Source organism: Passer montanus, unplaced genomic scaffold (assembly GCF_014805655.1).
Source record: "Passer montanus isolate IOZ18808 unplaced genomic scaffold, ASM1480565v1 scaffold32, whole genome shotgun sequence".
NCBI classification, from domain to species: Eukaryota; Metazoa; Chordata; class Aves; order Passeriformes; family Passeridae; genus Passer; species Passer montanus.
This window is the reverse complement of record NW_024367930.1, coordinates 6,925,429-6,937,750: the sequence shown is the minus strand read 5'-3', so window position 1 is coordinate 6,937,750 and position 12,322 is coordinate 6,925,429. Positions and strand designations below refer to the sequence as shown.

Here is a 12,322-nt window from a genome sequence, read left to right as displayed (position 1 = left end):
GTAAGATCATAATTCATCGGGTAATGTATTAAGAATAATGTGTCATGTCAGTGTTGGTTGGATTCAGTGACAGCTCACATGATTCTGAACTTAATTTGGATGTTAGTGGTAATTTTCTCTTACTTCTTACTTTCTACAGGGAGAAACAGATGGAATATATGACATTGGCTAAAACTTACTTGGAATGTGGAGAACCAAAGCTGTCACTAAAATGTCTGATTCAATCAAAGGAGTTCCGTCTTTGTGCAGAATTGTGTAAAAAATTAGGAAAGGTATTAAATCCTCACTATATCACTTTCCTTTTCCTACAGATTTTTTCCTCTCATATTACTCAGAAAGTAATAGTATCTTTTTTTGTCATGGTAATAGCAAAAGTAAACAAGCTCTTTAAGCTGGGCTGTTCAAAAGGAGTAATTTGTCAGAGAACAGACAGAAGAGAAATGAAGTGAAGCATGATGCAATTATGCAGGCTGGTTTTATTTCTTTGACTTTCCTCAAATGTCATTATCAGTCATTTACAGTCAAAAATTAGTGAATGACTGATGTATTGAAACTTAAGCTGTTGCTTCATTCGGTACTCTGATGATACTGAAACTTCATTGATAACAGCCATTTAAATGGAACCTTAAAACTTGGAAGGGTTAAAGTAGTGTGCCAACAATATGTAATATTTTTATTTGCAGTATGTTTCCACTAGAAGAATGTAAAGTGGTTGTTCCCAAATATTTGAAATATGAGATATAACGCTAGTGTTCTCTTTCTGCATCCATAACTGCTTTAATTTAATACTATTCATTCTGAGAAATCTGTAAATTAGCAGAAGCATATGTAGTGTTTTCTAACAGCAGGCAGAGCTGGGTGGATAAAATTATTTTGAAAACCTTATATAATACCTTTCATTTTATACTCTAGTTTTTCAGACACAAATATTTTGACAGTTTTTTAAACAATCTCTTCAGTTTTAGTGATGGTTACTTTAATATGTATTTGATTTTATTCATATATTATAATTAAATTTTATTAAAGTGTACTTCTTTATGAGACACATGATGAAATTACAAGATTTATTCCATGCATGTAGTTTTGACTGTTTACTTCAGTTTCATTATTGACTTCTGCGTTGCAGATGAAAGATGCTGCAGTTTACTATCAGAAAAGCCAGTGCTACAGAGAAGCATCTGAATGTTATGAACTAATTGAGGAGTTTGATCTGGCCATTAAAATGTATTGTCAGGAAGAACTCTATGAAGAAGCAGCAAAGGCAGTTGAAAGGTATGTCTTGCAAGATGGTATTGGAATATAATTCTTTTTTGCATTTCCAAATTCCATATAATGCAGATGGTTTACTGAAAAATTTTCAGAAGGGTTTTGTCTACTGAGTTTGTTTACATTACCTTTAGTAATGGTAACTGCTTTTTTGAATGATTAAAGCTGCTTTAATATGTAGAGATTGTTCAATCCAAACATGCAAGAATTAAAGTCACTTTACCAACAAACAAGTTTTTAAATCATTCTCCCAAAACATTCATGGAATTTTATTAGCATAGACACAAAAAATCTGCACTATTTCTCCCATTTATAATGAGAAAGATGATTACAAAAAGTTGATGATAATTTACTCATCCAACAGGAAAAAGTTACTCATTCTCAGCATGCAGGAGAGAATATTTCACAGAAGTGGCTTAGGGGATATATCAATAATTTTACATCAGCCATTAATAATTAATTACTGAATATTCTAAAGTGCATGTTATGAAAGATGCAACCAGGTGCTTTGCTCAGACACTCAATAAGCTACAAAGTATATGCAGATACATACAGCAGGCTTGAAAGAATTTTCTCTAAACTGACAAGTTTATGTAAATTTTACAGAATATTGTATATATGGACCCTTGGAGGGTTCACTGAAATTCATATTTTTTTATAAACAGAAGATTAACGCTGATAAAATGTGTTAAAATTATTTGTACATTGATTTGACAGTGTGGAGAATGCTTCACTAATGCTGTAAACCTTGTGATCTTGTTTGTACCAAAAGTTTTAATACTCTTGATTCTGACAGCCTTATGTTGTAATTAATTTCTTTCTGTAGATCTTTTAAGATGATGTGATCCTCTTTCACCTGACAGGCACATCACATGAAACAGTTGGCCTTTTTGTAGGAATGGTTTCTAGGGGAAGCAATTTGTTTAATAGTTTTGGGTTTTTTTATATTGCAGTGTTTTTCTTTGTCTAGATTTGTAATCTGTGGCAGTAAATTGATGTGTCTGTTATTTCAGATATGAAGATATGTTGAATGCAAAAGGTCAAATGTCTTCCAAACTCTCCTGTACAGCAAATCAGCTGTATTTGGAAGCAGCTGCAAAATACCTGAGTATGAACAGGACTGAGGAAATGATGCAAGTCCTCTCAAAACTTGATATAGAGGATCAGCTTGAGTTTCTGAAGTCTCGTGGATGTTTGCACCAAACAGCAGACTTACTGAAAAGTAAGGATCGCCAGGAGGAGGCTGCAAAGTTAATGAAGCAGCACGGGTTTGCTCTGGAAGCAGCCAACCTCACGGCTATAAAAGAGTTCCGCGCATCATGTTTGCTTGCTGAAGCACGTGCCAGGCTGAGTTGTGGTTCAGAATTACACCTGGGGAACGTGGAGAGCATCCTAAGAGAAGCCCTTGAACTTTGCGAACAAACTGGGCACAAGTCTGGCATTGCTGAGGCTGTGTTTTTGCAGGGAGCTCTGAAAGGAGACTTCAAGAAGCTGAACGATGCATACTGTCAGTTCCTATCTCTGAATCATTCTGCTGGTGCAGTTGAAGCTCTCTTTGCGTTATGTCGCTGCAGCGCTCCTAGCCAGAACGTTCTCTTCTTGGCAACACGTGGCTTAATGGCTCTTCTGAGTCTTGTTAGCGGTCTGAAGAAAGCAGCCACCAATGCAGAGAAAGATATGGTGAAGTTATGCTTTGCCTATTTTGGGATTGTCCCAACAGGTGACAGTTGCCAGGTGTCTCAAAATGAAGCTGAACCCATTATCAAGTTTTTGTTAGACAAGCAGAGTCTAAAAGAGAGGAAGGCAAAATGTGATTTCTCAGTAAGCACAGAGAAAGTAAAATCAGCTTTGAAGCAGCATTTGTTAAGCAGGTTGTGCTTTATCACCCGCGAGTTACTGAGCAAGAAGTACCCTGATATTTGTATGAAGTTCATTGCTGGATTGAACTGTGAAGATAAAACTTGTTACCATAGACCCTTGCTGCGTCATGAAGCTAGGACAATATTTCAGTGTAAAATGCATCTGGTGGCAATAAATGGACTGTTGTTGGAAGCCACATGCATTTTCCCTAAAGAGTTACTGAATCAGTGCAAAAGCTTTGAGGACATTTTGACTCCTGACAAATATGCATCATGTAAAGCCCTCCTAGGAATTTTTTTTCCTAATCATTTTCATTTGAGAATACTGTCTGAGAACCCAAAGGCATGCAAAGAAATACTGCAATTCAGTAGTGTTATTTCTAAACCTTGTAGAGAGATGTTGAGGAAGTACATCACATATAAGTTTAATAATGAGGACATTGCAGCCAGAAGAGAATCAACTGACTTGTGGCTAAGTGCCATGAAGGTCCTTATCTTATCTTCAGGATATCCTGAAGAATTTGAGAAACTTCTTTTTAGAGAAGAGGATAATTATAACAAAGAGCTGATGTTTGCTTTGGCAAAGGCAAAAAGTTCCCCAAGGAGTAAAGGCCAGGAAGAAAAGACCAAAGGGATAGAGGGCAGACATGGTATGTTGCTACCTGACAAGAATGCCGAAAATGCAGGAAGAACACACTTGTGCTTCATTCGGCTTCTTGAAAATTCACTTGAGCAATTCTATGTTCATAAGAACCCGGAAAACTGTAAAAGATTTTTTTTCCGTTTCATGAATGTCCTGATCAAGAAATACACGAGGTACCTGATTCCGAGCATAGGAAATACGGTGATGTTGCTGGAATTCCAGTATATTCTGTGTTGTGCTGTCCTGATGCGTCTCGCCAAGAACATTACTCTCTGCCTTCCAAAGAGTTACATTGCTCTCCTTCATTACTGGGAGTTTTTGTTCAGACACAAGGACCATTACAAAGAACGTAAAGACACATTTTCTATTATACAGGAGTATAGACCGCAGAACACAAATGCAGCTATATACTATTTCAGATCTCATCTCTGCTATCTGGCAGAAGTCTTGTGTGGTGTTCATGGGAGGTTCAATGTCCTCCTGGATGCGTTCAGGGATCCCAACTGCATAACTTCAGGGGAGGCTGAGCGGACAGTAGTGCTGTGTTTGGTGATGTTACTGAATGCCGACCAGGTGCAGAGTTCTAAAGATAGATCCCTCTTACGCCACCTCTTTCCTGAAATGAAGGCCAGGCTGGAATTGATGAGAAAAGACACTCCCTCTAAAGTACCTAATAGATTGCTGAGGGTCGTGGAACAAGTGGGTGATGCTACACATGTAAGAGGAGTTGCTGCAAGCCTACAAGAGCTGCTGACAGAGCGAGATGAAGAGCACTTGGTTGACTGCCGCTGGAAGTGGGACACTGCCCACAGTCAGGGGCATCCACCCATACGGGGCATCCAGTATGAACGTGTAAACCTTGACAGATTTGTAACCTCTTTGGATGAAACAGAATATGCTGATGAGCTGGCAGAGGAATTTGAAGTGGTGCATTGCTTAGAGGACCAAAAGGATCCCCTGGAAGTCATTGCACTCAGCAAACAACAGAAGCAAGAGCAGAAAGCATCTGCTCAACGCCAGCTGTATCGTGTATTCCATTTCATTTCCCTGTATGTGAAGTGGAAGAGGAAGGCCCGTTCCAGAGTTCATCCTGTTGCAGTGAAAGAAGAGGAATTTTTATCAGAGATATTCAAAAGAGCAGATATTGACCAAACCCAGTGTGACCTCTGTGGAGTCAGATTCATCCAAAGCTCTGAGAACTATTTCAGCCGGTCAGAGAGCATGGAGGCAGACACTTCTGAACCTCTGACACCAACTGAGAGCAGTGGGGAAGAAAAGTTGCATGCAGAAGGAAATGCAATTTCTGTGGCCAGTGAGGCCTATATGGAGCACAGAAACACAGAAGAACACACAAATAACCATGCTGCCTACAGACACTATGCTGAGTTTTTCAGAAGAAACATAGATCCAATAATACATGATGGACTGGAAGTAGTGGAGGCCATTACGGGAAGGGATTACACCCGAGACCATTTAGCATATAAAGAAGGTTCCAACTTACGCCAGAGGAAAATCAAAGAGAATATTAAAAAAATTTCAGATGCAGTAGAGGAAATCTATGAGAAAAAAGCCTGGGCGAGAGGTAGGACCTTTCCAGTTTTCTTTAAACAACTTAATATGTCATTTTTTGGCCAAACTGCTAGACCTGGCAAAGCTCTATTTGAAAATCTTAATGTGGTTAAGAGAAAGATATTTCACGTAGCTGATGAAAAGAAGAACTGAGAGAGTTGGAAATATTCAAAATATATTCTAAACTCTTCCACCTTAATGAATTATATAGTAGAGGAAAAGTGAACAGTAGCAAATTTTTATAGATAGTAAAGTGAATTTTACATGGTCATGATGTACTATGTTCTCTGAACCTACACAGTTTTACAGCAACTTTGCAGTTTTACTGGCAGGTCATCTTTACTATTTTTTTAATTGTTCCTGTTTCCTTTTTACTTCTGCTAGCCATAGTAATTTGGATATGCAGGGGGAGCCTGGTAGGAGTACTTGGAGTATTTGACTAAGGATATCTCTGATTACTATGCCCTTGAACTGTTAATTTTGCTAGCGCTGAGCAAAAGTGGATACTTAACCAAAAATCTGTGCTGTGTCAGGTACTCAAAGGCAACATTGGTATTAAAAAATTTAGTAAATTATGGTGCTTGAGATACATGTTTTGATATTAGATTCCACCACCCTCCTGCTTATATGCTTAAAGCACTATTCTCTGCTGATTTTTGCAAGCAAAATTGAATTAGTGAATGAGTGGCCTAGAAGCAAAATTGTTTAGTATACTTGCTTCAGGAAAGTGACAGCTTAAATCTTAACATTGTTACTGGCTTCACTGGTGGAAATCCACCAATCCTGTCAAGCTGTCATTTTGCCTTTGATGTCTGACAGTAGTGAAAAACTGTAGTACTCGATATGTTCATCAGCTCTGATCAGTGAAATATGTTAAGTTTGTAACTGAATGTCAGGTTGTGCTCTTCACGTGTAAGCTTTATCTTTACTCCTAGTGGAAAGTTTCACATATGGATTAAGTCCATGAAGTTTAGCTTATTGTTTACTTGACTTCCTGCTCAGTGAAGCATGATAGTGATGAATAGGGTGGATATAGTAGGCTTAATTAGGTAATAGTGGATTTTGTTATGACAATTGCTTGATGAATGTTACCTTGTTATTCTATTCAGTGAAAATATATAGAGAGAAATTATTTTTTTCTGAGACTACTTTCCCCTCTCTTTATAACAGTCATTCTTCAGGCTCTTAGTGGTGCAGTTCAGCAAAGACTGCACCATTTTAGGTCCATGTTTGACTTTGATTCAGAGAGATAATGAAAGTCAGGAACTTTATAACTCAAAAATAAAGTAGAATGTTTTCAGGATTCAGATGTAACTCAAAAGGGGGAGCACAAGGATGTAGAACTTCTGTTCTGATAGTGCTAGTAATGTTGATTAGAATGGGGAGTAACACATACATCATCTTCATCCACATTATTGAATTATCCCTCACATGAGATCACTGGTGATCATGACTTCTGGGTTTGCAGCATTGTCATCCCACAAGGCTCTGTGTAACTTCATTTTGTGCTTGACTTTTAGCTGCTGTCCATTTCTCAGCTAAGTGTTCTCACAGAATGTTAACTGTGCTCCATTTCAGCTGAAGAAGTGATAACCAGTCATGCCAGCAAATTGGTTGACACCATTGATGATGCTCGTAAGTGGCTGAAGCAAATGGACTCTCACAGGATAACAGAAGAAGGTATGTTTTAAAATTGCACAGCTTTCTGTGCCCACTGCTGTTCAGTAGTGGTCTCTAGGCATCACTTCAGTATCCCACTCAGCAACTTGGTGGATATTCACTGACCTTTGAGAGGCACTTCCACAGGAGCACTCTGGAAAACATGAGATAACCACTAGCTCTTCAAAGCAGAGCAGCTGGATGCAGGGTGGCCAGAGTGGAGCAAGACTTCTCCCTGGCCTTCAGTGGATCCCATCCTGATCAAGGATGCTTGTATTTGTTTCTTTTATTTTCACTTCCATTTCTCTTGGTTTCATACAAAAAGTAGCATGTGTTGATGCAGTCTATTACATCACAGATCTCTGAGGGCAAGTTTAAGACGTCATTGTGCCTCCCTGAATTTTCATGTTCAAACATATATTTAGGTGGTGGGATTGCAACAGTTGGCAGCAATGAAATGGTTAGACTTACAAAATGGACTGTATGTAAAGCATTAAAGTAGCTCAATTTTAGAAAAAATTGGTTGTGATAAAGCCTAGAGTTGCCTCTTCCTATTCCAGCAGATAGAGTTAATAGGAGAGGGTGTGCCCTTGTAGTCTCAAAAGGAACCTTATAGTCTGCCTTGGAAATCAGCAAGGAAATGTAGTGTCTGCTGAAACTGAATCTTGAGACAAACTTCTTAGAAAAGTGAAAGGAAATAACAATAGAAACAGATTTTCAGTGTGAAAATTAATTACTAGTGCAGCAAGTGGCTTAGCATTGTTTCATTGCAGAGCTCTTAAGCACATTGTCATATTAAGCTAAATACTTCTTAAACATGATTATGCACATATGAAGGTATATTGCTGACATATAAAATAGCAGTGACATAGCTTGTCATGCTGTTAAGAGAAAAAGGTGTTGGGGTTTTCCATTCTGCATTAATATATTGTTTTTAATATAGGCTTGGTGCATGATAAAGACCTGGAAAATGAAGTGGAAGATGAAATTATGGCTTTTGAAGAACTTGTCCATAAAAAACTCTCAAGGAAAAAAGGAAGACATGCGAAACTATAATTTGAAAAATTATTCCAGATGGCTATTTTATCCTCTTAATAATCTATGTTCAGAATGAAAAATTTTTTAAAAAATAGAGGGATGGGATCAGAAATCAGAAGAGTCTGAAGAAAACAAGCAACTTATGGTGTGTTTTATTTTGGAGGTTTTTTTATTGTTTGTATTGTGTCAGAATAATTACCTATGTTATGATAATGTAATTGTTAAAACCTATGACTGGACCAATTTCCTTTCAAACCTATGTGATAGCTTAAAAGCAACAAAAGCCAAAGAAACAAGCAAGTAGAAAAAATATTAATGTTCTGATTTATCTCAGGGGTGTTTTTGCACTCAGCCTTTTTTTTTTCTTCTTTGCATCATCATTCTTCTGAGCTGGAATCCTCAGAAAAATAGATTGATAATTTCTCTGATTTTTAAGAGTCTTAGAACTTTCTGAGTCTTCAGGTGAGAAATTCACAGTATCCCTCTTTTCTATTTTTATAGACAAGAAATCTGTAAACACATTCATATTTCTGACAGTGTATATTCTTCTGATTAGGTAGGTATGAAAGCTAGGAGTTCTCTTTTATTTGATAAAGTTTTGATATAAACTTCTACCTGTACCTATTGAAAAAATGGATAATCCTAATTTTAAAGAATGTTACACATTTTAAGTGCTTTTAAACGTTTAATTATAAGGGGGGTTGTTTTGATACATTTTTGTAATGTATAATGTTTTTATAAATTGTGTAAAATTTTAAAAATCACTTCATCTTGTCTTATTTTTTGAATGCTTTCTGAAAGCCATATGTGCCTGCGTGAGTGAGATTTGTAAATTGGGTCCAGAGTGTCACTTCATTCTGATGGAATCTGTGTGTGTCCAGGATACTGTAGTGTCCTGGTTTTGGCTGGGATAGAGTTAATTTTCTTCTTGATAGGTGGTACAGTGCTGTGTATTTGAATTTAGGATGAGAATAATGTTGAGAGCACACTGATGTTTTGGTTGTTGCTGAGCAGTGCTTACCCTAGGTCAAGGGCTTTTCGGTTTCCCAGGCTCTGCTAGAGAGCAGGTGCACAAGAAGCTGAGAGGGAGCATGGCCAGGACAGCTGACCCCAGCTGGCCAAAGGACATTCCATAGCCTAAACCATCTTCTCAGCACATAATCTGGGAGGAGGTGGACAGGAGGAGCCGATCCCTGCTGGGTAGGGGCTGAGCATCGGAGGGGGAGTGAGCAGTTGTGCTGTGCATCGCTGTTTTTCTTGGGTTTTATGCCACCCTCTCTTTCTTACCTCCTTTTTCATTGAAATTATTATTGTTGTCATTATTACTGCATTTGACTTAATTTCAGTTATTAAACTGTTCTTATCTCAACCCACAGGTTTTACCTTTTCTTCTAATTCTCCTCCCCATCCCACAGGGAAGGTTGGAGGGTGAGTGAGCAGCTGTGTGGTAATTAGTTGCTGGCTGGGGTTAAACCACAACATATAGTCTCCTTTAGTAACCTTTTTAATTGAAACACTTGTGTGTTAAACATAATTAGAGTATTGTTTAGTTGTTGAAATATTTTGCCTTTAAAAGGGTTTGTCTTTGTATACATAACAAATTGCTTCAATAATTACCTTTAAAAAAAAAACTTAATCACTTATTATTATGCTCAGTGTTGTAGAAATGGGACATTTTACATGGGTAAAAAATGAAATGGTGCTGTAGAATTGAGCTATGTGGGTAGCAGTAATAATTTTCTATTGCATTGTAAAAGTCTCTTTCCAGGTGTTTCTTCTTAAAGAAGTCTTATTCATTAAGCATGGATTTAGAAGATAGTTTGGAAAAATACACTGATGAAATATAATGCAAGTCACTTGCACTGTGTAGAAGTCAAGAAATAAGAAAGGTGGATCATTAATGTAAATTATTTGGCTTTGTTTTCTGTAATGATGTGTATTTTGCAGAAACTTTCCTGATTAACTGTTTACATTTGTGGCAGTAAACACTACCTAAACTTTTTAAGGACAGTTACAATTTCAGAATCCTTGCTGGCTACATTTTAAAGATTGAATTACTATACTTTTTCTTTCTCTTTATGAAAAAAAAAAACAACTTAAACATTATCACAAAATGCAACGGGGACACAAAGAAAAAGAAATAACAGAAGTTACCAAGACCTTAATCTCAGTTTACAATTTCAGAATCCTTGCTGGCTACATTTTAAAGATTGAATTACTATACTTTTCCTTTCTATTTATGAAAAAAAAAAACCAACTTAAACATTATCACAAAATGCAAAGGGGAAACAAAAAAAAAAAAGAAATAACAACAGAAGTTACCAAGACCTTAATCTCAGGGACCTGTGATTCTTGATGTGGTTCCATGCAACACATTGTTTTTTCTCTGACTTTGAATCAGCACTCCCAGATGGAACTTATTTCAATAGCATATGAAATACTGACTGCTAGACAAAAATAATGGCAATTCAGATTTCAGAGTTTACAGTTTCAGGGATAGATCAGGTCAAGATTTCAGTTATGTTCAAGCAGAGATGGGAAATCTACTTGGATCTCCAGACCAATGTCACTGCTTTAAGGGCTTTTCCCCCTATGCTGGTCTCCATAAATAAACATGAATCTTCCTTTTCCATGGCAGTCTCTTCAGATAATTGCAATCTCTGTGCATTATTCCCATTTACATATTACATTAGCAAAATTAGTTAGTCCAGATATACCCTTGGGTTGTGGGATTTTTTTTTGGTTCTGTTTTTTCCTTATTTTTAAAAAAATCTTTCTCACCTCTGGTGGAAACCCCAGTATTCTGGCACCAGCTATCGCCTATGACTCAAAGGGCTTTAGACCCACGACAGGTGCCTTGGTATGTGTGAGATGTATATTGCACTGAAACCTTGGAACTAAGCAGTGGATGCAGGCTGTCGAGCTAATCCACCCACTTCTGCCTGTCTAAGCCATGTTGAAAAGAATTTTGAAAAGGCTTCAAAAGCTCAGAAACTGGTGATTTAAAATCTCTCTCCCTGGTGATACAAAAATTACACCTAAGTGAAAAAGAAGAACAAACTATTTGCTGCAGTTGGAAGATGGGATGTGTGGTCATAAACATGACAAGTGTCCAAATTTCAGATTCCCCAATGAAAAAAATCTCTTGCTTCCTTGAACATCATATTAAGACAAAGAACTGTGTGGTAAATGATGTGTACTTTTCACCTTTTCCCTCTATTTCTCTTAAAAACATTTTTTCATTACACTGCCCACAGTTTTATTCCAAACCACTTGCCTAAAAGTCAGCTGTTAGAAACTCTGACTCAGCAAATAATTTAAACACTTGACATTTTTTAAGCATTTTCTGTCATTCCTAAAGGGAAGCCTTTTACCTCTGTACTTACTGAAACATGGGAAGAAAGAAATTGTCTTATCTCTGTAAATAAATCAAAAGGTTTTCATGCCAGAAACCCCTGTGACAGTATTTGCTGAAAATAAATTAGGAAGCACCCTTCCTTGCATGAAAGGGACCACAGCTGTTGCTACTAAGCTGCAACCTTTTTTTTTGGAGCATTTAGAAAGTTAAATACAGAAAAGAAGAGCTAAAAAAATATAACCAGCAATACCAAAGTGGTAACAAAAATATGATAGACAGGGACACGCTACTGTATGTGTATGTGACTCTATCTATGGGTCTCTGAAATGTCTCTGAAATGGTTATTGTTGATCAACACAAGAAGGGTGTAGACCTGCCAGAATGAGTCCAGAGAAGTGACATGAAGATGATGGGAGGATTAGAGCATCTCCCATGTGAAAACAAGTGTGAGAGAGTTGCGGTTGTTCAGCATGGACAACAAGAGAAGGCTCTGGAGACTCCTTAGAATATCTTCTACTACCTAAAGGTGTCCTACAAGAGAGCTGGAGAGGGACTTTTTACAAGGACATGTATAGGACAAGTGGGAAATGCTTTTAACTGAGTAGGTAGGTTTAGATTAAAGATTAAGAAGAAATTCTTTGCTGTGAGGGTAATAAGGCACTGGAACAGTTTGCCCAGAGAAGCTGCAGATGCTCCATCCCTGGTAGTGTTGAAGGCTAGGTTAGATGGGACTGTGAGCAAGCTGGTCTAATGTAAGATATCCCTGTCTATGGCAGGGGGGTTGGAGCTACATTATCTTTGAGGTCCCTTCCAATCCATACTATTCTATAATTCAGTTTTCATTAAAACCTTCACATGTACATTTCCACAGCAAGGCCCAAACACACCTTGGTATTAGATTTATGGCATGATTTTGTGTTAGCTCGTAAC

The 12,322-nt window shown here is 37.5% G+C and overlaps 1 protein-coding gene across 2 annotated transcripts in view; it reads left to right on the top strand.

The window, feature by feature from the left end:
- Positions 1 to 9,980, top strand: part of TRANK1 (tetratricopeptide repeat and ankyrin repeat containing 1) — a 52,803-nt gene extending 42,823 nt beyond the window's left edge. For both annotated transcript variants that reach the window (XM_039715141.1, XM_039715142.1), the window contains exons 20-24: positions 140 to 272; positions 1,127 to 1,272; positions 2,280 to 5,350; positions 6,916 to 7,017; positions 7,940 to 9,980. In XM_039715141.1, the coding sequence (XP_039571075.1) occupies positions 140 to 272; positions 1,127 to 1,272; positions 2,280 to 5,350; positions 6,916 to 7,017; positions 7,940 to 8,052 (3,565 nt within the window). In that variant the 3' untranslated portion in view covers positions 8,053 to 9,980. The remainder of the gene's footprint in view (positions 1 to 139; positions 273 to 1,126; positions 1,273 to 2,279; positions 5,351 to 6,915; positions 7,018 to 7,939) is intronic.
- Positions 9,981 to 12,322: the final 2,342 nt, after the last annotated feature.